Consider the following 24,630-nt stretch of genomic DNA (forward strand, 5'->3'; position numbering starts at 1 on the left):
GAATGCCAACCACCTCATCGCGTACAATCCTTTTTCCCCGTGCTGCCTCTGGTCTGGGTCCTTTAGCCAATCAGTTGGAATCTGTGCCCTCTGCTCAATGATCTTTCACCCATTGTAATCTCTTTATTGACCCTGTCTAAACCCTTCCATGATTTTGAACGCGTCTACCCAATCTCCTCTCGGCCTACCTCTGCTTTAAGAGCAGTCCCAGCTTCTCCAGTCTCCCCACGTGACTGTCACTCTTTTTCATCCCTCCGCAGGACTTCATGTTCTTCGAGAGAGGCAAAAGCAGCAAACAGCGTGATGGCGTGTGGCAGTAGACTGGCACTGCCGACTGGGAGCCAACGTGGCGAAGAGGGAAAGACAAATTTTTGCGGCCTTCGAATGGGACTCTGATGCCCTATCCACAACGAGAGGGGGCACGGAAAAGGGAGCAAATTACCGCCGAGTTTACACAGGACCTGAGGTGATTTCCACCACGGACTGACGTTATCCTCAATGAGTGGGTGGGGAGGGTTGGCACTGCGGCCTTGCAAAAGGAACTGGCTCCTTTGAGGCAAACCCAATGTGCCAGTTAATGGCACAAGTCCATCTCATTTTATCACCCCAAAAAAAAAAAACAGGATCTAGTCCCCTGCCCAAAGTTTTTTTCCAAAGACAAAAGCCTTCCTTGCACATTGATTACAGCAGAAGACAGGCTGTGTTGGAGTCCACCCTGAAAATCAAAGAACATTCCTGGCCAATGACGTCGCCCGCCGTGCTGAGTGTCCATTGCAGAACTGACCATCGAAGAGTGGAATGGGGGACAAAGCCCAACGCCAAAGAAATATTCTCTTCCCCCATCCACTCAACGTGTCTGCTCTTTATTCAGACTGGGACTCGTTGGGAACAATTTCTGGACTGCGCCCCAGCTTTTCCGCTTCAGATTGAGCAACCTAATCCCGGTCTTCGTGAATCCAGAGTATGGGTCTGCTCTCTAATCTGCACAGTCCAACCAATGCCTTTGAGGAACGCAACCAAACCTGGCAACTTCAGATCACCGGCCAAAAAAAATCCTGCATCATCACTTCCTTTGATCACAGTCGGTGAGGGATATTAGCTGTGTATCTGTACAGAGTCACTGTTTATTCAGCAGGGTAAGGGTTACTCACTGTGTATCTGTACAGAGTCACTGTTTATTCAGCAGGGTAAGGGTTACTCACTGTGTATCTGTACAGAGTCACTGTTTATTCAGCAGGGTAAGGGTTACTCTCTGTGTATCTGTACAGAGTCACTGTTTATTCAGCAGGGTAAAGGTTACTCACTGTGTATCTGTACAGAGTCACTGTTTATTCAGCAGGGTAAGGGTTACTCACTGTGTATCTGTACAGAGTCACTGTTTATTCAGCAGGGTAAGGGTTACTCACTGTGTATCTGTACAGAGTCACTGTTTATTCAGCAGGGTAATGGTTACTCACTGTGTATCTGTACAGAGTCACTGTTTATTCAGCAGAGTAAGGGTTACTCACTGTGTATCTGTACAGAGTCACTGTTTATTCAGCAGGGTAAGGGTCACTCACTGTAACTGTACAGAGTCACTGTTTATTCAGCAGGGTAAGGGTTACTCACTGTGTATCTGTACAGAGTCACTGTTTATTCAGCAGGGTAAGGGTTACTCACTGTGTATCTGTACAGAGTCACTGTTTATTCAGCAGGGTAAGGGTCACTCACTGTAACTGTACAGAGTTACTGTTTATTCAGCAGGGTAAGGGTTACTCACTGTGTATCTGTACAGAGTCACTGTTTATTCAGCAGGGTAAGGGTTACTCACTGTGTATCTGTACAGAGTCACTGTTTATTCAGCAGGGTAAGGGTCACTCACTGTAACTGTACAGAGTCACTGTTTATTCAGCAGGGTAAGGGTTACTCACTGTGTATCTGTACAGAGTCACTGTTTATTCAGTAGGGTAAGGGTTACTCACTGTGTATCTGTACAGAGTCACTGTTTATTCAGTAGGGTAAGGGTTACTCACTGTGTATCTGTACAGAGTCACTGTTTATTCAGTAGGGTAAGGGTTACTCACTGTGTATCTGTACAGAGTCACTGTTTATTCAGTAGGGTAAGGGTTACTCACTGTGTATCTGTCCAGAGTCACTGTTTATTCAGCAGGATAAGGATCACTCACTGTTTCACTGTGCAGAGTTCCCAAATATGGTGTCTCCACAAAGCTTAAGAAACCCAAGTGCTAAGTCAAAACCAACAATACAGAACTCTTTCAAGGCAATAAAGAACAGAAAGACAATGTGAGAAATTGGAAACTGCTGGTGAGAGATATGCGAAGAGGGGAGGGGATTAAAGGAGAGAGGAAAGAAGGGGAGTGAGCAAGGGGAAGGGGGAAATGTGTGGGGAAAAAGTGGGGAGCAAGAGGAAGAGTGAATGTGGGGCAAAGGAGAATGTGGAGGGACGGGGAGAGAGCGAGGGGAAGGGAAGAGGGTGAGGGGAAGAGAGTGAGGTGAAGAGGAGAGTGTGAGGAGAAGGGGAGAGGCTCCCAGGAGCAAGGACACGTGGGAAGAGAGAGTAAAGCAGATTCCATCAACCATCAGAAGACAATGGACCATTCTTGCGTGACTCTGGAGTGGGCATGAGAGGCGATGGGTGCTGCTATTCCCAACCGATCCAATCAAATCTCCCGGCTGATTAACTCCCTCTCAAGACAGGCCCTGTTCTGATTCAGAAAAGCTGGAATTACCTTTTCCCTGGCTGGGCCTCCAGTGGGAGTGAGGCCTGAATTAAGAAGAAGAAAAATTGTGTTCCATTAGACTTTGAGGTGGGGGTGGGGAGGAGGTGCCATCTTGGATTCATTTGTGCGACTGTGCTCGACAAGCCAAATATTCTGGATACCAAAGTTTACGAGACATTTTTTGCTTGCAATTGTTCCTTTACAGAAAGTCTTGGACTCTACACTTTGCAACAGAGCCCCAAAGTGTACATAAGACAATAAACAGTATTGAACTTTACCTCAGGCTGCAGCAGGACGCGCATCCGAGTCAGCAAACGGAAACCCTTGGGTCGTCATCAGGAAAGTCCTTGTCAACAGATGAGTTGCCAACTCTGCTTGGATGGATTCTGGGACGGTTTTGTCACATGACCTCCCGCCTCAGACCACCCCGCGCCCCCGCCATTGGTCGCCCGACCTGTCCATCCTCACGGAGCCCTGCCTTCCCACCGCCAATTGGACAGCCAACCCTTTCTGCGTTACCTGATTGGATGATTCTTGACTGTCAGTCCAACCGCCTTTCTGTCCCCATTTTGCAATATGTTTGTAACTAATAAACCAAAGTGTTCAAAGTGGATATTTGAAAAAAAAAACCCCCACCTTTTTTTCATGCCCTCTACAATTTCTTTTCCTCCTGGGGGGGGGTGTTGCTCGCACCACTTTCCTGGAGATTAATCTCTAACCCCGGAATTGGTATCACTAGATCCGTGGTTCTCAAACAGGGGTCCGGGTGCAGCTCAGGGTGTGTTTGGTGCCTCACCTCTAGGAGGCAATGTTTGTGGAGAGTGGCAGGAAGATCAAGCATCTGTTTTCCTAAAATCATTATTAAAACACTCTTTACATGGAGCACTTTCATATTATGCATATTACGTAGGGCACAGTAGTATAGTCTCCATGTGACTCCGGACCCACTGCAATGTGGTTATATGGCTGAGGAAGCCACTCAGCTTCTCGAGGGCAGTTGGGGAATGAGTGAAAAATGGTGGCCTTGTCAGTGATGTTCAAATCCCATGAATGAATAAAACATTTTGTTATCTTAGGCAACACAATGAGGTACGCGGCCTCCTTGATCTCAGTAAAGTTTATTAACAGCTAAACTAGTATATACAGTACAGTGCAAACTATATACAGAACCTTTGTCTAGGGTGTTACACTTGCAGAGTGAATATGGCTTCTAGTCACATGATTTGAGACGCACTGCTCTCGATGGTCTCCCAGGTCAGGCAAGCAGCCTGGAATGACTTGATAAACTTGGATTTGGTGATGCAGCCCTTCCTTGTGTGGGCCGAGACTCAGTTGGTGGGTAGCACTGTCATCTCTGAGTCACAAGGTTGTGGGTTCAAATCCCACTCCAGCGAGTTGAGCACAAAAGCTAGGCCGACAGTGCCAGGACCCGGGGGAGTGCTGCACTGTTGGCGGTGCCGTCTTTCGGATGTGACATTGAACTGAGGCCCTCCCTGCCATAAAAGATCCCACTGTACTTTTCTGAAGAAGAGCTGGGGAGATCTCTGTGGGGGCGGGCAATATTTATCTCTCATAAAAATCACTTCACCACTTTATCTGGTCCTTATCACGCTGCTGCTGGTGGGATCTTGCTGTGCGCAAACTGGCTGCCGTGTTTCCAACATCACAAGAGTGACCGCACTTCAGAAAAAGTACTTTAAGAGAGAAAAAGGCAGACCTGCATTTATGTTGTGATTTTCACGGTCACGGGACATCCCAAACCTTACAGCGAATGACGTACGTTTAAAATTTTCCTTTCACCTGCCTCGCGATTCGAGATGGGAGCAGGTGGGGGGTTGCTCGTTGTAAATGTAGCCATTTTATTTTCAGGTGGTGTGTGTTTGTAAATTAATAAAGTTCGTCGTGGAAATGTTTCCGTTTGGGGTTTTGCGGGGACCCCAGCGGCCCCGCCCTTCCGAGCTGAATCGCTGACCGCCCGTTTCACAGGCGTAAAGAGGAGACGCCTAAGGGATCCAAAATGGCGGAGCCGTGGACCGCCAGTGACTCCGTCCTCAGCCTCTGGGGCGCGACCCTGAAATACGTGGTTGGTCTTCTGCATTTGCAAATCTGTGGGAAGAGTAGGAGGGGCCTGGTCAGTGGCCATCCCCCACCTTTGCAAAAACGGGAGCGGCCCGTGTCAGCCGCTCGCTACTGGACGGTCCTTTCAGGTGCGTTACCGTCCCAACCCAAGGGTCCTTAAATGGGCACCCCACCCCCACCCTGAGTGGCGTTGTGGAGTCCGAAGCAGCAGGAGGGGACCTGAGATCCACAGACCACTGCCAATCCACCAGACTTTCTTAATATTCTTGCCCCACTCCCCTCCTCCGCTGACACCAGCCAGCGGCCTCTCGTCCCTTCCAAGCCCAGGGGTCCTGAGGGCAAGGGTAGCACGGCTTACAGCAAGGCCTGACCAGCTCAGCATGAACGATCCCAGTGCGGGAGCCCTCTGGAGTAACTGTGTTCAGTTCTGGGCCCCGCACCTCGGTCTTGGAGGGGAGGCAGAGCAGATTCAACACAGTGATACTGGGATTAAGAGGGTTAAATTAAGAGGACAGATTGCGCAGACTAGGCTTGTATACCGTCGAATATAGACGGAGGAATACAACACATTACAAAGTTATTAAGGGGTGATCCAATCGAGGGGTTTAAGATGATTAAAGGATTTGATCGGCTCGATAGAGAGAAACTATTTCCTCCGGTGGTAGGGGGAGGGGGGGGGGCCGCACGGGGGTTGGTGGTGTCCAGAACGAGGGGGCAGAACATGAAAATTAGAGCCAGGCCGTTCAGGGGTGATGTCAGGAAGCCCTTCGTCACACAAAGGGGAGTGGGAATCGGGAACTCTCTCCTGCAAAAAAAAGTGTCGAGGCTGGGGGTCAACTGGAAATATCAAACGGAGATTGATAGATTTTTGTTGGGCAAGTGGATTAAGGGTTATGGGACCAAGGCGGGTAGGGGGGGTTGGTTAAGATACAGCCATGGTCTCATTGAATGGCGGAGCAGGCCGAGGGGCTGAATGGCCTCCTCCTGTTCCTGCGTTCCCTCTGGTCTCTTTGGCTAAGACTCACACCACCTCCTTTATGTCTGATAGTCTTCAGTCAACACTGAAACTTGGTAAAGCTTTGAGTACACAAGGCAAAGGGATGGCAATAAGATGACAATGGTCAATAATGGCGGGTGACTTGCTGTTTGTAGTGTACATTAATGATTTAGATGTGAATATAGGAGGTATGATCAGTAAGTTCGCAGATGACATGAAAATTGGTGGTGTCGTAAATAGTGAGGAGGAAAGCCTTAGATTACAGGACGATATAGATGGGCTGGTAAGATGGGCGGAGCAGTGGCAAATGGAATTTAATCCTGAGAAGTGTGAGGTGATGCATTTTGGGAGAACTAACAAGGCAAGGGAATATATCAATGGATGGTAGAACCCTAGGAAGTACAGAGGGTCAGAGGGACCTTGGTGTACTTGTCCATAGATCACTGAAGGCAGCAGCAGAGGTAGATAAGGTGGTTAGGAAGGCATATGGGATACTTGCCTTTATTAGCCGAGGTATAGAATATAAGAGCAGGGAGGTTATGATGGAGCTGTATAAAACGCTAGTTAGGCCACAGCTGGAGTACTGTGTACAGTTCTGGGCATCACACTATAGGAAGGATGTGATTGCACTGGAGAGGGTGCAGAGGATATTCACCAGGATGTTGCCTGGGCTGGAGCATTTCAGCTATGAAGAGAGACTGAAAAGGCTAGGGTTGTTTTCCTTAGAGTAGAGAAGGCTGAGGGGGGACCTGATTGAGGCATACAAAATTCTGAGGGGCATTAATAGGGTAGATAGGAAGAGACTTTTTCCCTTAGCAAAAGTGCCAATAACCAGGGGGCATAGATTTAAGGTAAGGGGCAGGAGGTTTAGAGGGGATTTGAGGAAAAACTTTTTACCCAGAGGGTGGTTGGAATCTGGAACGCACTGCCTGAAGGGGTGGTAGAGGGAGGAACTATCACAACATTTAAAAAGTATTTAGATGAGCATTTGAAACACCATAGCATACAAGGCTACGGGCCAAGTGCTGGAACATGGGATTAGAATAGTTAGGTGCTTGATGGGTGGCACAGACACGATGTGCCCGAAGGGCCTGTTTCTGTGCTGTATAACTCTATGACTTCTGTCAAGTGTCAAGTACATTATGGTCGGATGCAGAAACGCAAGGCAATTATTGAACTTGGTTTATTTTAGATATAAAAATAAGACAGGCATAGGATAACAAAACAATGACAATATAAGCCAAATGGTCTTACTATACAGGGCATAACCCAACAATGAGATTTGAGGGTACTGAGGGTCAGGTTGGTGAAAACCAGGAGCACAGTATCCATTGGCAGGTGCAAGAGAGGCACATGTGGCAACATAGAGCCAGAGGGCTAGAACTCAAATCTCAGGAGGTGACCCAAACCCACGACCTCTATCACCTAGAAGGACAATGGCAGCAGACACATGGGGGCAGCCCCAACTGCAAGTTCCCCTCCAAGCTACACACCATCCTGACTTTGAACTATAATCGCCGTTCCTTCACTGTCACTGGGTCAAAATCCTGGCACTCCCTTCCTGACAGCACTGTGGGTGTACCGACCCCACACGGACTGCAGCGGTTCAAGAAGGCAGCTCAGCACCGCCTTCACAAAGGGGCAACTAGGATGGGCAATGCCAACCTTACCAGCAATGCCCACATCCTATGATGAGGACAGGCTGAATACTGGCAAAGGGGTGACCTGAGTTGGTCTTATTTAAGAATTCAGGATCCAAAATGGCGTCTAAAAAGTCAATAGTAACAGATTCTTTGACTGTTATCGTCTTGCCTCTTGGTCAGAAGTTCGTGGGTTCAAGTCCCAATCCAAAGACTTGAGCTGAAGCTCAATATTGAGGGAGTGCGGCATTTTCTCAGATACCTTTTTTCTAAACAGAGACCCCCATCTGCCCTCTCAGGTGGGCAAGAAAGGCCCCATCCCATGGCCACTATTGGGAGAAGAGAAGAGGGTATTCTTCCCAGTGTCCCGGGGGGGGGGGGGGGGGGCCAATATTTATCCCTCGATCAGCAAACATCACTAAAGATTAAGAAGTCGTTGTCGCATGCGTGGGATCTTGCTGTGCACGGAGTGATCGCTGCGTTTCCGACACAACAGCTTTGACCACACTTCGACACGGGTCGTCGTGGCCGGTAATGCACTCTGGGATGTCTTGAGGTCTTGAATGGCGCTACCGAAATGCACAACCTGCGCTTCACAAGAGGGCCGAGCTCCGAGCTTCGAAAGGACAGCTTGAACGTAACTAGTTTGCACAGAGGGAGGAAATTATGGAACTGACCGCCAAGCAAGGCAGTGAATCTAGAGGGAAGCAGGAAATTCAAGAGGATCGGAGGCACCTGGAGAAGGTGCAACAAAGATTGACAAGGATAGCACCATAATTGAGAGGTTCTAACGATCAGGAAGGATAGAACAGGCTGGGGCTCTATTCTCTAGGAAAGAGAAGGCTGAGGAGTCACCTGAGAGAGGTCTTTAAAATTAGGAAGAGGGTTTGATAGGGTAGATGTAAAGAACATGTTTCCACCTGTGGGGGGAGACCAGAACTAGGGGGTCATCAATATAAGACAGTCACTAATAAATCCAATCGGGAATTCAGGAGAAACCTCTTACCCCAGACAGTGGTGGGAATGTGGGACTCGCTCCCACAGGGAGTGGTTGAGGTGAATAGTGTCGATACATTTAAGGGGAAGATGGATAAACACATGAGGGAGAAAGGAATAGAAGGATGTGGTGATTGGATGAGATGAAGAGGGGGTGGGAGAAGGCTCATGTGGAGCATAAACACCAGCACGGAGCAGATGGGCCGAATGGCCTGTTTCTGTGCTGTAGATTCTATTTAAGTTGGAGAGTTGGGTGGAGAAAGATTTTTTGGAGGGAGGATACATGAGGTATTTGGACATTACCTGCATATTGGACTTTTCTAATCCGGTACAGTGGGATGTTCCAATTCATCGGGAGACGAAGCCGCACCATTCATGGCTTGGCTTTTCCAATCAGGTGACTCCCTGGATCATGTGACCCAGTCAGGCAGCCATGTAAACAATCTCGTTCCCACTCCCTCCGCACCTTCCCCCCAGCCCAGCCCAATACCATCGCACAAACAGGGCCAACAATTCTCACATGACATGAATGCAGATAGTTTGAGGGTGAGGGGTGAAAGGGGGTGAGGGGTCATGACCCATAGGCCATCCCCTTTACTGGTGTCGTGAGTCCTCTTCTGAACACTGAAGGAGGTCGCCGTGAAGCCAACCAATAGGGACACGGATATCTCGGTGATAACCGCCGGAAAATTGGGCGGTCCGCAGTTCATCCGCACAATTCTAGAATCGCTACACAAATCTGGGCAACCAGCTGTCCAATAAGATGTCCACAAAATTCCGGTGTCCAATTCATTGCTGAAACAAGATTCCTGCCACCTTCCTTAAGATTCCTTGTGGGATCGTCAGGACTTCAACTGTAAGTGGAAAACACGGGATTTTACTCAGAAAAATGCAAGTTTGGTTTGTATTACTGTGTTAGTCCCAGATGTGATACAGCATGGGGTTAGATACAGAATAAATCTCCTTCTACACTGTCCCCATCAAACACTCCCAGGACAGATACAGCACGGGGGTTAGATACAGAATAAATCTCCTTCTACACTGTCCCCATCAAACACTCCCAGGACAGATACAGCACGGGGGTTAGATACAGAGTAAAACTCCCTCTACACTGTCCCCATCAAACACTCCCAGCACAGGTACAGCACGGGGTTAGATACAGAGTAAAGCTCCCTCTACACTGTCCCCATCAAACACTCCCAGGACAGATACAGCACGGGGGTTAGATACAGAGTAAAACTCCCTCTACACTGTCCCCATCAAACACTCCCAGGACAGGTACAGCACGGGGTTAGATACAGAGTAAAACTCCCTCTACACTGTCCCCATCAAACACTCCCAGCACAGGTACAGCACGGGGTTAGATACAGAGTAAAACTCCCTCTACACTGTCCACATCAAACACTCCCAGCACAGGTACAGCACGGGGTTAGATACAGAGTAAAACTCCCTCTACACTGTCCCCATCAAACACTCCCAGGAGAGGTACAGCACGGGGTTAGATACAGAGTAAAGCTCCCTCTACACTGTCCCCATCAAACACTCCCAGGAGAGGCACAGCACGGGGTTAGATACAGAGTAAAGCTCCCTCTACACTGTCCCCATCAAACACTCCCAGCACAGGTACAGCACGGGGTTAGATACAGAGTAAAGCTCCCTCTACACTGTCCCCCCTCAAAAGAAAAGAAGAAGAGAAAAAAAAACGGGGTTAGATCCAACGACAGATAAAAATTTCTCTTCACCAGATCACATCCGATACTCTTGCTCTTCTCCTCCTGAAGGTACCAACTGTCGCTAGGAAAAGGTATTCAAGGGCACCAGATGCCCTCTGGTACTTCACCCAACTGATCCCTCTTCATGGGAGCAGATCCACCCCCATCCCTGACCTCCAAACCCAAGCTCAGGGGTCACCAGATCGAGATTGGAGGCGGGCGATCCTGGAAAAACCGCCCCCTCCAATTTCCCAGTATCACCTCCAGCGCGCTCCGGGATTAGCCAAGGCTGCACAACCCAGGCATTGACCACGGGTATCCACTCGGGCTGAATGGCACAGTTCCCACACTGGGTCCTGCCTTTTCCCCCACCGGAGTACGCACCTTCTTTTTCAGCACGAACTGGCTGGCATTCTCCAGGCTCCAATTAAAATCCTGCAGGATGTGTTGGCACTCCTCGTGGGACTTCTGACTGATATTGTAAAGTTGTTCGATCTAATGTAAAGCAAGTAGAAGGAAGTTAAGGACGGTCATGAGGATAACAGGAGCGTAGGAACTGCAAGACGGGGAGAAAAGGGACCTTGGGTCCATCTAATGCACCTTCCAGGTAGGCAGACGATTATGGAGGTCTCTGCTAGTCTACCACAACAGCCAAACAGGACATGAGGCTCACCTCCAAAGCTAGAGACCTTTGGAACCATAGATCCATAATTGCTTGTTCCTTGCAAACATACTACATTCATCACATGTCATCTCACATATTGTACGCAAAGATGTTTTCTGCCTATAATCACCCACGCCCAGAACCAAACTTATTGACCCTTAGCAGGGCACAGGTCAATCAACAAGTCGACACTTGATGTCTCTCCTGCCCAACCTTGTACCAGGCTTGGCTTGGCTCATTGACATCGCCAGCCGAAACCCCCCCACTCTCTGCGATGCCTACTTTCCCACCCTGCTATCCGCTTGCCTGCCCCAATACCCCCTTGCCCACCCCCATATCCCTTTGTTTGCCCTGCTGCCCCCTCGCTGGCCGTGCTACTCCCCCCCCCCCCCCCCCATCTGCCCTGGTACCCCTTTGCCCACCCTGTAATCCCTCGCCTGCATCATACCCCCTTGCCTGCCTTGATGCCCCCTCGCCCACCCTGGTGGCCCCTCGGCTGCCCCAATACCCCCTCTCTCACCCCGATAATCCCGCTCTCTACCTGAGAACCCCTCTCTCACCCCGCTACCCCCAGACCTACCCGCTACCACCTTCTCTGGCTCTTACCTTTAAATGCTGGATTGCCTTCTGTGTATCGAAGTTGGTGACCTGTAAGGCTTCTCGGCACTCCTCTGTGGTAACCCCATGGACTGCCTCCTGGACCTTATAGGCAAAGAGCACAGAAATTGTCAGTCATTTCTTATAAACATGAGTTAGTGTGAGACAGTGTGTGTGTGTGTGTGTGTGTGTGTGTGTGTGAGTGTGTGTGTGTGTGAGTGTGTGTGTGTGAGTGTGTGTGTGTGTGTGTGTGAGTGTGAGAGTGTGAGTGTGTGTGAGTGTGAGTGTGTGTGAGTGTGTGTGAGTGTGTGTGAGTGTGTGTGTGAGAGTGTGTGAGTGTGTGTGAGTGTGTGTGAATGTGAGTGTGTGTGTGTGAGTGTGTGTGTGAGAGTGTGTGAGTGTGTGTGAGTGTGTGTGAGTGTGTGAGAGTGTGTGTGAGTGTGTGTGTGTGTGTGTGTGAGTGTGTGTGTGTGAGTGTGTGTGAGTGTGTGTGAGTGTGTGTGAGAGAGTGTGTGAGAGTGTGTGAGTGTGTGTGAGTGTGTGTGTGTGTGTGAGTGTGTGTGTGAGTGTGTGTGTGAGAGTGTGTGTGAGAGTGTGTGTGAGAGTGTGTGTGAGTGTGTGTGAGACAGTGTATGAGGGTGTGTGTCAGAGTGTGCGTGAGTGTGTGTGTGAGAGTGTGTGTGTGAGTGTGTGTGTGTGTGAGAGTGTGTCTGCATGTGAGAGTGTGTGTGTGAGTGTGTGTGTGTGAGTGTGTGTGTGAGTGTGTGTGTGAGTCTGTGTGTGTGAGTCTGTGTGTGTGAGTCTGTGTGTGAGAGTGTGTATGAGAGTGTGTGTCAGAGTGTGTGTGAGTGTGTGTGTGTGAGTGTGTGTGTGAGTGTGTGTGTGTGTGTGTGTGAGTGTGAGTGTGTGAGTGTGTGTGTGTGTGAGTGTGTGTGTGAGAGTGTGTGTGTGTGAGTGTGTGTGTGAGTGTGTGTGTGAGAGTGTGTGTGAGAGTGTGTGTGAGAGTGTGTCTGCATGTGAGTGTGTGTGTGAGTGTGTGAGTGTGTGTGTGAGTGTGTGTATGTGAGTGTGTGTGTGTGTGTGAGAGTGTGTGTGAGAGTGTGTGAGACAGTGTATGAGAGTGTGTGTCAGAGTGTGTGTGAGTGTGTGTGTGAGAATGTGTGTGAGTGTATGTGTGAGTGTGTGTGTAAGAGAGTGTGTGTGTGTGTATGAGTGTGAGTGAGTGTGTGTGTGTTTAAGTGTGTGTGTGAGAGTTTGTGTGTGAGTGTGTGTGAGACAGTGTATGAGAGTGTGTGTCAGGGTGTGTGTGTGAGTGTATGTGTGAGTGTGTGTGTGAGAGTGTGTGTGTAAGAGAGTGTGTGTGTGTATGAGTGTGAGTGAGTGTGTGTGTGTGTAAGTGTGTGTGAAAGTGTGTGTGTGAGAGTTTGTGTGTGTGTGTGAGAGTGTGTGTGAGTGTGAGTGTGTGTGTGAGAGTGCGAGAGAGTGTGTGAAAGTGTGTGTGTGTGTGTGTGAGAGTGTGTGTGAGTGTGTGTGTGTGTGTGAGAGTGCGAGAGTGTGTGTGAAAGTGTGTGTGTGTGTGTGTGAGAGTGTGTGTGAGAGTGTGTGTGTGTGTGTGAGTGTGTGTGTGAGTGTGTGTGTGAGTGTGTGTGTGAGTGTGTGTGTGTGAGAGTGCGAGAGTGTGTGTGAAAGTGTGTGTGTGAGTGTGTGTGTGTGTGAGAGTGCAAGAGTGTGTGTGAAAGTGTGAGTGTGTGTGTGAAAGTGTGTGTGTGAAAGTGTGAGTGTGTGTGTGAGTGTGTTTGTGTGAGAGTGAGTGTGGGTGTGGGTGTGTGAGTGTGAAACTGTGAGTGTGTGTGTGTTTGTGTGAGAGTGTGTGTGAGTGTGGGTGTGTGAGTGTGAAAGTGAGTGTGAAAGTGTGAGTGTGAAAGTGTGAGTGTGAGTGTGTGTGTGTGTGTGTGTGTGTGTGTGTGTGTGTGTGAGTGTGTGTGTGTGAGTGTGTGTGTGTGAGTGTGTGTGAGTGTGTGTGTGAGTGTGTGTGTGAGTGTGAGAGTGTGAGTGTGTGTGAGTGTGCGTGAGTGTGTGTGAGTGTGTGTGAGTGTGTGTGTGAGAGTGTGTGAGTGTGTGTGAGTGTGTGTGAATGTGAGTGTGTGTGTGTGAGTGTGTGTGTGAGAGTGTGTGAGTGTGTGTGAGTGTGTGAGAGTGTGTGTGAGTGTGTGTGTGTGTGTGTGTGAGTGTGTGTGTGTGAGTGTGTGTGAGTGTGTGTGAGAGAGTGTGTGAGAGTGTGTGAGTGTGTGTGTGTGTGAGTGTGTGTGTGAGAGTGTGTGTGAGAGTGTGTGTGAGAGTGTGTGTGAGTGTGTGTGAGACAGTGTATGAGGGTGTGTGTCAGAGTGTGCGTGAGTGTGTGTGTGAGAGTGTGTGTGTGAGTGTGTGTGTGTGTGAGAGTGTGTCTGCATGTGAGAGTGTGTGTGTGAGTGTGTGTGTGTGAGTGTGTGTGTGAGTGTGTGTGTGAGTCTGTGTGTGTGAGTCTGTGTGTGTGAGTCTGTGTGTGTGAGTCTGTGTGTGAGAGTGTGTATGAGAGTGTGTGTCAGAGTGTGTGTCAGAGTGTGTGTGAGTGTGTGTGTGTGAGTGTGTGTGTGAGTGTGTGTGTGTGTGTGTGTGAGTGTGAGTGTGTGAGTGTGTGTGTGTGTGAGAGTGTGTGTGTGTGTGTGTGTGAGAGTGTGTGTGTGAGAGTGTGTGTGTGTGAGTGTGTGTGTGAGTGTGTGTGTGAGAGTGTGTGTGAGAGTGTGTGTGAGAGTGTGTGTGAGAGTGTGTCTGCATGTGAGTGTGTGTGTGAGTGTGTGAGTGTGTGTGTGAGTGTGTGTATGTGAGTGTGTGTGTGTGTGTGAGAGTGTGTGTGAGAGTGTGTGAGACAGTGTATGAGAGTGTGTGTCAGAGTGTGTGTGAGTGTGTGTGTGAGAATGTGTGTGAGTGTATGTGTGAGTGTGTGTGTAAGAGAGTGTGTGTGTGTGTATGAGTGTGAGTGAGTGTGTGTGTGTTTAAGTGTGTGTGTGAGAGTTTGTGTGTGAGTGTGTGTGAGACAGTGTATGAGAGTGTGTGTCAGGGTGTGTGTGTGAGTGTATGTGTGAGTGTGTGTGTGAGAGTGTGTGTGTAAGAGAGTGTGTGTGTGTATGAGTGTGAGTGAGTGTGTGTGTGTGTAAGTGTGTGTGAAAGTGTGTGTGTGAGAGTTTGTGTGTGTGTGTGAGAGTGTGTGTGAGTGTGAGTGTGTGTGTGAGAGTGCGAGAGAGTGTGTGAAAGTGTGTGTGTGTGTTTGTGAGAGTGTGTGTGAGTGTGTGTGTGTGTGTGAGAGTGCGAGAGTGTGTGTGAAAGTGTGTGTGTGTGTGTGAGAGTGTGTGTGAGAGTGTGTGTGTGTGTGTGAGTGTGTGTGTGAGTGTGTGTGTGAGTGTGTGTGTGAGTGTGTGTGTGTGAGAGTGCGAGAGTGTGTGTGAAAGTGTGTGTGTGAGTGTGTGTGTGTGAGAGTGCAAGAGTGTGTGTGAAAGTGTGAGTGTGTGTGTGAAAGTGTGTGTGTGAAAGTGTGAGTGTGTGTGTGAGTGTGTTTGTGTGAGAGTGAGTGTGGGTGTGGGTGTGTGAGTGTGAAACTGTGAGTGTGTGTGTGTTTGTGTGAGAGTGTGTGTGAGTGTGGGTGTGTGAGTGTGAAAGTGAGTGTGAAAGTGTGAGTGTGTGTGTGTGTGTGAGTGTGTGTGTGTGAAAGTGTGAGTGTGTGCGTGTGAGTGTGAAAGTGTGAGTGTGTGTGTGTGTGTGAGAGCGTGTGTGAGTGTGTGTGTGTGAGTGTGTTTGTGTGAGAGTGTGTCTGCATGTGAGAGTGTGTGAGTGGGCACTGGCAAGGGGCATAGATTGTGCTGACTGTTGACATGATTTTTGCCACCATCGCCCTTCCCACACTATCCTCATTCACCCCCTCCCCCATTCCGCCCCTCCTCCACTCCCCCCATTCCACCCCTCCCCTGCTCCGCCCATTTGGTCCCTCCCCTGCTCTCTCCATTCCGCCCTTCCCCCGATCTCCCCATTCCACCCCTCCCCCAATTTCCCCAATCCACTCCTCCCCCGCTCCCCCCATTCAGCCCCTCCTCCACTCCCCCCATTCAGCCCTTCCTACGCTCCCTCCATTCCGCCCCTCCCCCCGATCTCCCCATTCCGTCCCTCCCCCGCTTCCCCCATTCCGCCCCTCCCCGATCTCCCCATTCCGCCCCTCCCCCGATCTCCCCATTCCGTCCCTCCCCCGCTTCCCTCATTCCGCCCCTCCCCGATCTCCCCATTCCGTCCCTCCCCCGCTTCCCCCATTCCGCCCCTCCCCGATCTCCCCCTTCCGCTCCTCCCCCGATCTCCCCATTCCGCCCCTCCCCCACTCTCCCCCTTCCGCCCCTCCCCCGATCTGCCCATTCCGCCCCTCCCCCACTCTCCCCATTCCGCCCTCACACCCTCTATCGGTCTGGATGGGCCGGGTCAAGAATAAAAATTCCCGCCTCCATCCTGCTTCCGAATGTCGGGTCGAAGCCGGAAAAGGAAGTCAGCAACTTCCTGGCCGTTCCCCAGAAGCTGGTCCTCTTCCCAAAGACGGGCCATTTTATCAGCTGCCGCCAACATACAGAAACCGCCCTCACCAACTTGCCCTGAGGGGAGAACCATAGAACTGTACAGCAGCGAAGGAGGCCATTCGGCCCAGCGTGCCCGTGCTGGCCCTTTGAAAGAGCTACCACTTGCACCGCTACCCCCATCCCCCCACTTCCCAGTAGTGCCTTCAAGGGGCCAGCTCCATGCGAAGTGCATCTTAGGGGCTGTCGGTTGTCCCGAGACTAGGTGTGAGGGTCACCACGGGAGATTGGCTAGCATCAAGATATTCTCCAAGTGATAACATACACGGTTAATTTTATCTTGTAGGGTAGGGCCGCTCCCCTGCCGGTTAATCCCTGCCTCCGGGTGGGCTGCATGCGCCTCCTCGGACATACTCTTGTGCAGATAATTGCCCCTGAGGCTTCGGGGTCTACCTGGCTGCTCACTTGACCTGGTGCCCCTGGACTCCTTCTTCTGCTCGGCCTGGTAGTAGTGCGGGGCGGCCGACTTAGGCTGGGCCTCGAATCCCAGCCGGGCCCCTCCCGCCTCCTGCTCCGGTCTGGCACGCTCGCTGGCGCCGCCCGTGTGCTGGCCCGGAAGGTGCAAGTCCACTTGGGGCCAAGCCACGGACCAACAGTTTGGCCGCGGCGGGGAGGGCTTCAGCCGCAGTTTGGCCACGGCGGGCGCCACGTCCTCTGCCTCGGCGGCCCAGCGCCGCCTGCCCCTGGGCCCCTTCCTGGGCTTCTCGTCGCCCTGGCCCCTGGCGTTCCGTAAAGCCGCGGCCTCCTCGCCCACCCGTCGGGTGCGGTACTTGGCGACTTCCTTCGCGGGAGGCTCCAGGCCCTGGCAGCTCTCAGCCTTGTTGTCGATGTTCGAGTCCAAACTTCGGGAAAGACCTGAGGATCCAAAAAGCACAGGCCGGGGGCCTAGTCAGGAAGGCATAGGCTACAGTGAGGACAACCCAGGGGGCATTGGCCATTTCGGGAGATAGGCAGACAGACTCGCACTTCAGCTGCACCGTTCCCCATCTCAGGACATCCTAGTCGTGCTTTTGAAGGGCTGTCACTGTCGTACCGCGGGAAACGCAGCAACCAACGTGTTCACAGCAAGATCCCACAAACAGCGGCATGATAAATTACCACATAATCTGGTTTTAGTGTCGGTCGAGGGATAAATATTGGCACCCCCCGGGAGAACTCTGAAGAGGCCCGGATCTGTTACGCAAGAGGAGGACGCGCCCGGTTTAACGTCACATCAGAGAGACAGCACACTCCCTCAGCACTGGCACTGGGAGTGTCGGCCTAGATTGTGTGCCCAGGTCTCTGGCGAGAAACCCGTGATCCTTTGGCTTGGAGGTGAGTGCCTGACCAATTATGGCGGTCGCTTTTACATCTTGGGATGTGAGGGGATACAAGCAGTCCCACACCGACATGGTTTGGGAGACAGTGTAACACCCGTACCCCATTGCGGAACTCGTACCGATTCAAGTGGCGGCTTGAGTCACGCTAACCCGCGTCACGCCAACCCACGTCACGCCAACCCCCAACTCTTTGCCACCCCACCACCACCCCCCCCCCCCCGACGTTGACTTACCCGTCATCTTGATCAGCTGGATTGGGTTCTGGAGGTTGGGGGGGAATCCCAAAGCCCTCCTGCAAGACGAGAGAGGGCGGTCAGTGAACAGAATGGTTGAACGTTCAATAATGGCAGCAGACAGTAGGACACTGGCAGGTGGGAGATGTTGGGGAGGAGGGCGGGGGTGGGTGGTGGTTGCTGGCGTGAGCACGCAAGAGCGGCAGATTTCGCCAGAAAGACAGTCGGTCGAATGGGCGACCTCTCAGAGGCAAGGTTTCTCCAGAATCGCGTGGTGCTGGGCTGCACAGACGGATGGGCGATGATGGGCTGAATGGCCATCTCTGTGACTGGCCTCTGAAGGTCCATTGAAGGGAAAGAGCATTGGGGGGAGAAGGAAGGGGGCGAATGGAATCAGGCCCGGAGGAGAGAGTTAGTCGTTCCTTGTTCCATTCTGGGCACCACACTCAGTTGCCAGGCAGAGGTTGTGTCCATAGAAACCAGTAACCACCACCCCGCCAACCCATGCCCCCTCCCACCGGTGTCTCCTCAACATACATCAAACTCTTAGTAATTCTTCAGACCTTTGACCTTAAGTTCGTTCACGCCAAGAGAACACTTGTGTGGCCTCATCCCAGCAAGGTCAAACCTGCAGCTCCACCCACCACCGCGCAAGCAAGAAGCACCTGGTACCTCCCAAATTCCGAATTAATCTTCCTGCAGGACCAGGAGCAAGGAATTCCCCAGAGCAAAACAGAATGGACAACTCCGAAACCAACCAAGCACTAGGCCCGGGGTGGAGCCTGGGAGTTTCCTACTCAGTAAAGTCCACAAACGGAGGCTTGCAGATGACCGTGAACCGGAGACGTACTCGTTGCTTTTCTCGGGGAAGCCCCAGGAGCGACGTGGGTTGATGTCCCCGTGCCCGGTGTGGATAAGGCTGCCCCTCAACGGGGTGCTGATGACAGGCCCACTCCGGGTCATGCAAGCGCTCACGCAGGCCTGAGGGAACAGGCCCACCTGCAGTGTCTTCTTGTTCTGGCCTCGCCAGAACACCAGCTCGGGCCTGGAGAGGACAAAGAGCAACAAGTGAGACCAGGAGTCAACTCTTCATACTGAAAACGGAAACAAAACAAAAGATAACACCATAAATCTGCACTGACAACCAAAGCAAACCAGCCTCACTGTATACTCACATATACCCCACATCCCTCACTGTAACACTCTGATATACCCCACACCCCTCACTGTACACTCACATATACCCCACAACCCTCACTGTAACACTCTGATATACCCCACACCCCTCACTGTACACTCTGATATACCCCACATCCCTCACTGTAACACTCTGATATACCTCACACCCCTCTCTGTACACTCACATATACCCCACATCCCTCACTGTAACACTCTGATATACCCCACACCCCTCACTGTAACACTCTGATATATCCCACACCCCTCACTGTAACACTCTGATATACCCCACACCCCTCACTGTAACACTCTGATATACCCCACACCCCTCACTGTAACACTCTGATATACCCCACACTCCTCACTGTAACACTCTGATATACCCCACACCCCTCACTGTAACACACTGATATACCCGACACCCCTCACTGTAACACACTGATATACCCCACACCCCTCACTGTAATACTCTGATATACCCCACACTCCTCACTGTAACACTCTGATATACCCCACACCCCTCACTGTAACACTCTGATATACCCCACACCCCTCACTGTAACACTCTGATATACCCCACACCCCTCACTGTAACACTCTGATATACCCCACACTCCTCACTGTAACACTCTGATATACCCCACACCCCTCACTGTAACACACTGATATACCCGACACCCCTCACTGTAACACACTGATATACCCCACACCCCTCACTGTAATACTCTGATATACCCCACACTCCTCACTGTAACACTCTGATATACCCCACACCCCTCACTGTAACACACTGATATACCCGACACCCCTCACTGTAACACTCTGATATACCCCACACCCCTCACTGTACACTCTGATATACCCCACATCCCTCTCTGTACACTCACATATACCCCACATCCCTCACTGTAACACTCTGATATACCCCACACCCCTCACTGTAACACTCTGATATATCCCACACCCCTCACTGTAACACTCTGATATACCCCACACCCCTCACTGTAACACTCTGATATACCCCACACCCCTCACTGTAACACACTGATATACCCCACACCCCTCACTGTAACACTCTGATATACCCTACACCCCTCACTGTAACACTCTGATATACCCCACACCCCTCACTGTAACACTCTGATATACCCCACACCCCTCACTGTAACACACTGATATACCCCACACCCCTCACTGTAACACACTGATATACCCCACACCCCTCACTGTAACACACTGATATACCCCACACCCCTCACTGTAACACTCTGATATACCCCACACCCCTCACTGTAACACTCTCTGATATACCCCACACCCCTCACTGTAACACTCTGATATACCCCACACCCCTCACTGTAACACACTGATATACCCCACACCCCTCACTGTGACACTCTGATATACCCCACACCTCTCACTGTAACACTCTGATATACCCCACACCCCTCACTGTAACACACTGATATATCCCACACTCCTCACTGTAACACTCTGATATACCCCACACCCCTCACTGTAACACACTGATATACCCCACACCCCCCACTGTAACACACTGATATACCCCACACCCCTCACTGTAACACTCTGGTATACCCCACACCCCTCACTGTGACACTCTGATATACCCCACACCTCTCACTGTAACACTCTGATATACCCCAAACCCCTCACTGTAACACTCTGATATACCCCACACCCCTCACTGTAACACTCTGATATACCCCACACCCCTCACTGTAACACACTGATATACCCCACACCCCTCACTGTGACACTCTGATATACCCCACACCTCTCACTGTAACACACTGATATACCCCACACCCCTCACTGTAACACTCTGGTATATCCCACACCCCTCACTGTGACACTCTGATATACCCCACACCTCTCACTGTAACACTCTGATATACCCCACACCCCTCACTGTAACACACTGATATATCCCACACCCCTCACTGTGACACTCTGATATACCCCACACCTCTCACTGTAACACACTGATATACCCCACACCCCTCACTGTAACACCCTGATATACCCCACACCCCTCACTGTAACACTCTGATATACCCCACACCTCTCACTGTAACACTCTGATATACCCCACACCCCTCACTGTAACACACTGATATATCCCACACCCCTCACTGTGACACTCTGATATACCCCACACCTCTCACTGTAACACACTGATATACCCCACACCCCTCACTGTAACACCCTGATATACCCCACACCCCTCACTGTAACACTCTGATATATCCCACACCCCTCACTGTGACACTCTGATATACCCCACACCTCTCACTGTAACACACTGATATACCCCACACCCCTCACTGTAACACCCTGATATACCCCACACCCCTCACTGTAACACACTGATATACCCCACACCCCTCACTGTAACACACTGATATACCCCACACCCCTCACTGTAACACTCTGATATACCCCACACCCCTCACTGTAACACTCTCTGATATACCCCACACCCCTCACTGTAACACTCTGATATACCCCACACCCCTCACTGTAACACACTGATATACCCCACACCCCTCACTGTGACACTCTGATATACCCCACACCTCTCACTGTAACACTCTGATATACCCCACACCCCTCACTGTAACACACTGATATATCCCACACCCCTCACTGTAACACTCTGATATACCCCACACCCCTCACTGTAACACACTGATATACCCCACACCCCCCACTGTAACACACTGATATACCCCACACCCCTCACTGTAACACTCTGATATACCCCACACCCCTCACTGTGACACTCTGATATACCCCACACCTCTCACTGTAACACTCTGATATACCCCACACCCCTCATTGTGACACTCTGATATACCCCAAACCCCTCACTGTAACACTCTGATATACCCCACACCCCTCACTGTAACACTCTGATATACCCCACACCCCTCACTGTAACACACTGATATACCCCACACCTCTCACTGTAACACTCTGATATACCCCAAACCCCTCACTGTAACTCTCTGATATACCCTACACCTCTCACTGTAACACTCTGATATACCCCACACCCCTCACTGTGACACTCTGATATACCCCAAACCCCTCACTGTAACACTCTGATATACCCCACACCCCTCACTGTAACTCTCTGATATACCCTACACCTCTCACTGTAACACTCTGATATACCCCACACCCCTCACTGTGACACTCTGATATACCCCAAACCCCTCACTGTAACACTCTGATATACCCCACACCCCTCACTGTAACACTCTGATATACCCCACACCCCTCACTGTAACACTCTGATATACCCCACACCCCTCACTGTAACACTCTGATATACCCCACACCTCTCACTGTAACACTCTGATATACCCCAAACCCCTCACTGTAACTCTCTGATATACCCTACACCTCTCACTGTAACACTCTGATATACCCCACACCCCTCACTGTGACACTCTGATATACCCCAAACCCCTCACTGTAACACTCTGATATACCCCACACCCCTCACTGTAACTCTCTGATATACCCTACACCTCTCACTGTAACACTCTGATATACCCCACACCCCTCACTGTGACACTCTGATATACCCCAAACCCCTCACTGTAACACTCTGATATACCCTACACCTCTCACTGTAACACTCTGATATACCCCACACCCCTCACTGTGACACTCTGATATACCCCAAACCCCTCACTGTAACACTCTGATATACCCCACACCCCTCACTGTAACTCTCTGATATACCCTACACCTCTCACTGTAACACTCTGATATACCCCAAACCCCTCACTGTAACTCTCTGATATACCCTACACCTCTCACTGTAACACTCTGATATACCCCAAACCCCTCACTGTAACTCTCTGATATACCCTACACCTCTCACTGTAACACTCTGATATACCCCAAACCCCTCACTGTAACACTCTGATATACCCCACACCCCTCACTGTAACACACTGATATACCCCACACCCCTCACTGTGACACTCTGATATACCCCACACCTCTCACTGTAACACTCTGATATACCCCACACCCCTCACTGTAACACACTGATATATCCCACACCCCTCACTGTAACACTCTGATATACCCCACACCCCTCACTGTAACACACTGATATACCCCACACCCCCCACTGTAACACTCTGATATACCCCACACCCCTCACTGTAACACACTGATATACCCCACACCCCTCACTGTAACACTCTGATATACCCCACACCCCTCACTGTGACACTCTGATATACCCCACACCTCTCACTGTAACACTCTGATATACCCCACACCCCTCACTGTGACACTCTGATATACCCCAAACCCCTCACTGTAACACTCTGATATACCCCACACCCCTCACTGTAACACTCTGATATACCCCACACCCCTCACTGTAACACACTGATATACCCCACACCTCTCACTGTAACACTCTGATATACCCCAAACCCCTCACTGTAACTCTCTGATATACCCTACACCTCTCACTGTAACACTCTGATATACCCCACACCCCTCACTGTGACACTCTGATATACCCCAAACCCCTCACTGTAACACTCTGATATACCCCACACCCCTCACTGTAACTCTCTGATATACCCTACACCTCTCACTGTAACACTCTGATATACCCCACACCCCTCACTGTGACACTCTGATATACCCCAAACCCCTCACTGTAACACTCTGATATACCCCACACCCCTCACTGTAACACTCTGATATACCCCACACCCCTCACTGTAACACTCTGATATACCCCACACCCCTCACTGTAACACACTGATATACCCCACACCTCTCACTGTAACACTCTGATATACCCCAAACCCCTCACTGTAACTCTCTGATATACCCTACACCTCTCACTGTAACACTCTGATATACCCCACACCCCTCACTGTGACACTCTGATATACCCCAAACCCCTCACTGTAACACTCTGATATACCCCACACCCCTCACTGTAACTCTCTGATATACCCTACACCTCTCACTGTAACACTCTGATATACCCCACACCCCTCACTGTGACACTCTGATACACCCCAAACCCCTCACTGTAACACTCTGATATACCCCACACCCCTCACTGTAACACTCTGATATACCCCACACCCCTCACTGTAACTCTCTGATATACCCTACACCTCTCACTGTAACACTCTGATATACCCCAAACCCCTCACTGTAACTCTCTGATATACCCTACACCTCTCACTGTAACACTCTGATATACCCCAAACCCCTCACTGTAACTCTCTGATATACCCTACACCTCTCACTGTAACACTCTGATATACCCCAAACCCCTCACTGTAACACTCTGATATACCCCACACCCCTCACTGTAACACACTGATATACCCTACACCCCTCACTGTAACACACTGATATACCCCACACCCCTCACTGTCACACTCTCTGATTTACCCCACAAACAACTGAGTTTTGGGGTCAGTAATGGACGCCCGAAAGTGTGGGAGCCGTTGGTACTAAGAGACGTCATGGGGCCGCCATAACTTCGGGTGAAGCCTCGCGTAAACCGCACCCAATCAAGGGTCCCCCTGGCACCCCCGAAGTCGGGCAGTAAAATTCCGGGATCGGCAAAAAATATCTTTCCGCGTTCCATTAAAGAATCATGACCGAGAATAGGTCACGAGTCTGTGTGAAACCCCTATAAGCATCGCTGGGAGGTTATCATCCTGTACAAACGGCGCATGGTCTAGCCACATAGACCCGCCTATCTAAACGCATTACCTTAATTACCAGGACCGCGAGGGCGTGTCGTGCGGACCTGCACCGG

General features: G+C 50.7%; 2 protein-coding genes across 4 annotated transcripts in view; one reads left to right on the plus strand and one right to left on the minus strand.

The window, feature by feature from the left end:
- Positions 1 to 2,378, plus strand: part of LOC137357562 (phospholipid scramblase 2-like) — a 72,956-nt gene extending 70,578 nt beyond the window's left edge. For both annotated transcript variants that reach the window (XM_068023983.1, XM_068023982.1), the window contains one exon: positions 261 to 2,378. In XM_068023983.1, the coding sequence (XP_067880084.1) occupies positions 261 to 320 (60 nt within the window). In that variant the 3' untranslated portion in view covers positions 321 to 2,378. The remainder of the gene's footprint in view (positions 1 to 260) is intronic.
- A 5,387-nt stretch (positions 2,379 to 7,765) lies between these two features.
- The window catches only part of LOC137357559 (activated CDC42 kinase 1-like), a 43,676-nt gene continuing 26,811 nt past the window's right edge, over positions 7,766 to 24,630 (minus strand). Inside the window, exons 9-14 of one of the 2 annotated variants that reach the window (XM_068023979.1) lie at positions 18,454 to 18,648; positions 17,604 to 17,662; positions 16,317 to 16,906; positions 11,415 to 11,510; positions 10,529 to 10,639; positions 7,766 to 9,286 (exon numbers count right to left, since the gene is read on the minus strand). In XM_068023979.1, the coding sequence (XP_067880080.1) occupies positions 9,275 to 9,286; positions 10,529 to 10,639; positions 11,415 to 11,510; positions 16,317 to 16,906; positions 17,604 to 17,662; positions 18,454 to 18,648 (1,063 nt within the window). In that variant the 3' untranslated portion in view covers positions 7,766 to 9,274. The remainder of the gene's footprint in view (positions 9,287 to 10,528; positions 10,640 to 11,414; positions 11,511 to 16,316; positions 16,907 to 17,603; positions 17,663 to 18,453; positions 18,649 to 24,630) is intronic. The other variant, XM_068023978.1, reaches the window with a different exon arrangement.

This window comes from Heterodontus francisci, chromosome 48, assembly GCF_036365525.1.
Source record: "Heterodontus francisci isolate sHetFra1 chromosome 48, sHetFra1.hap1, whole genome shotgun sequence".
Lineage (NCBI taxonomy): Eukaryota > Metazoa > Chordata > Chondrichthyes > Heterodontiformes > Heterodontidae > Heterodontus > Heterodontus francisci.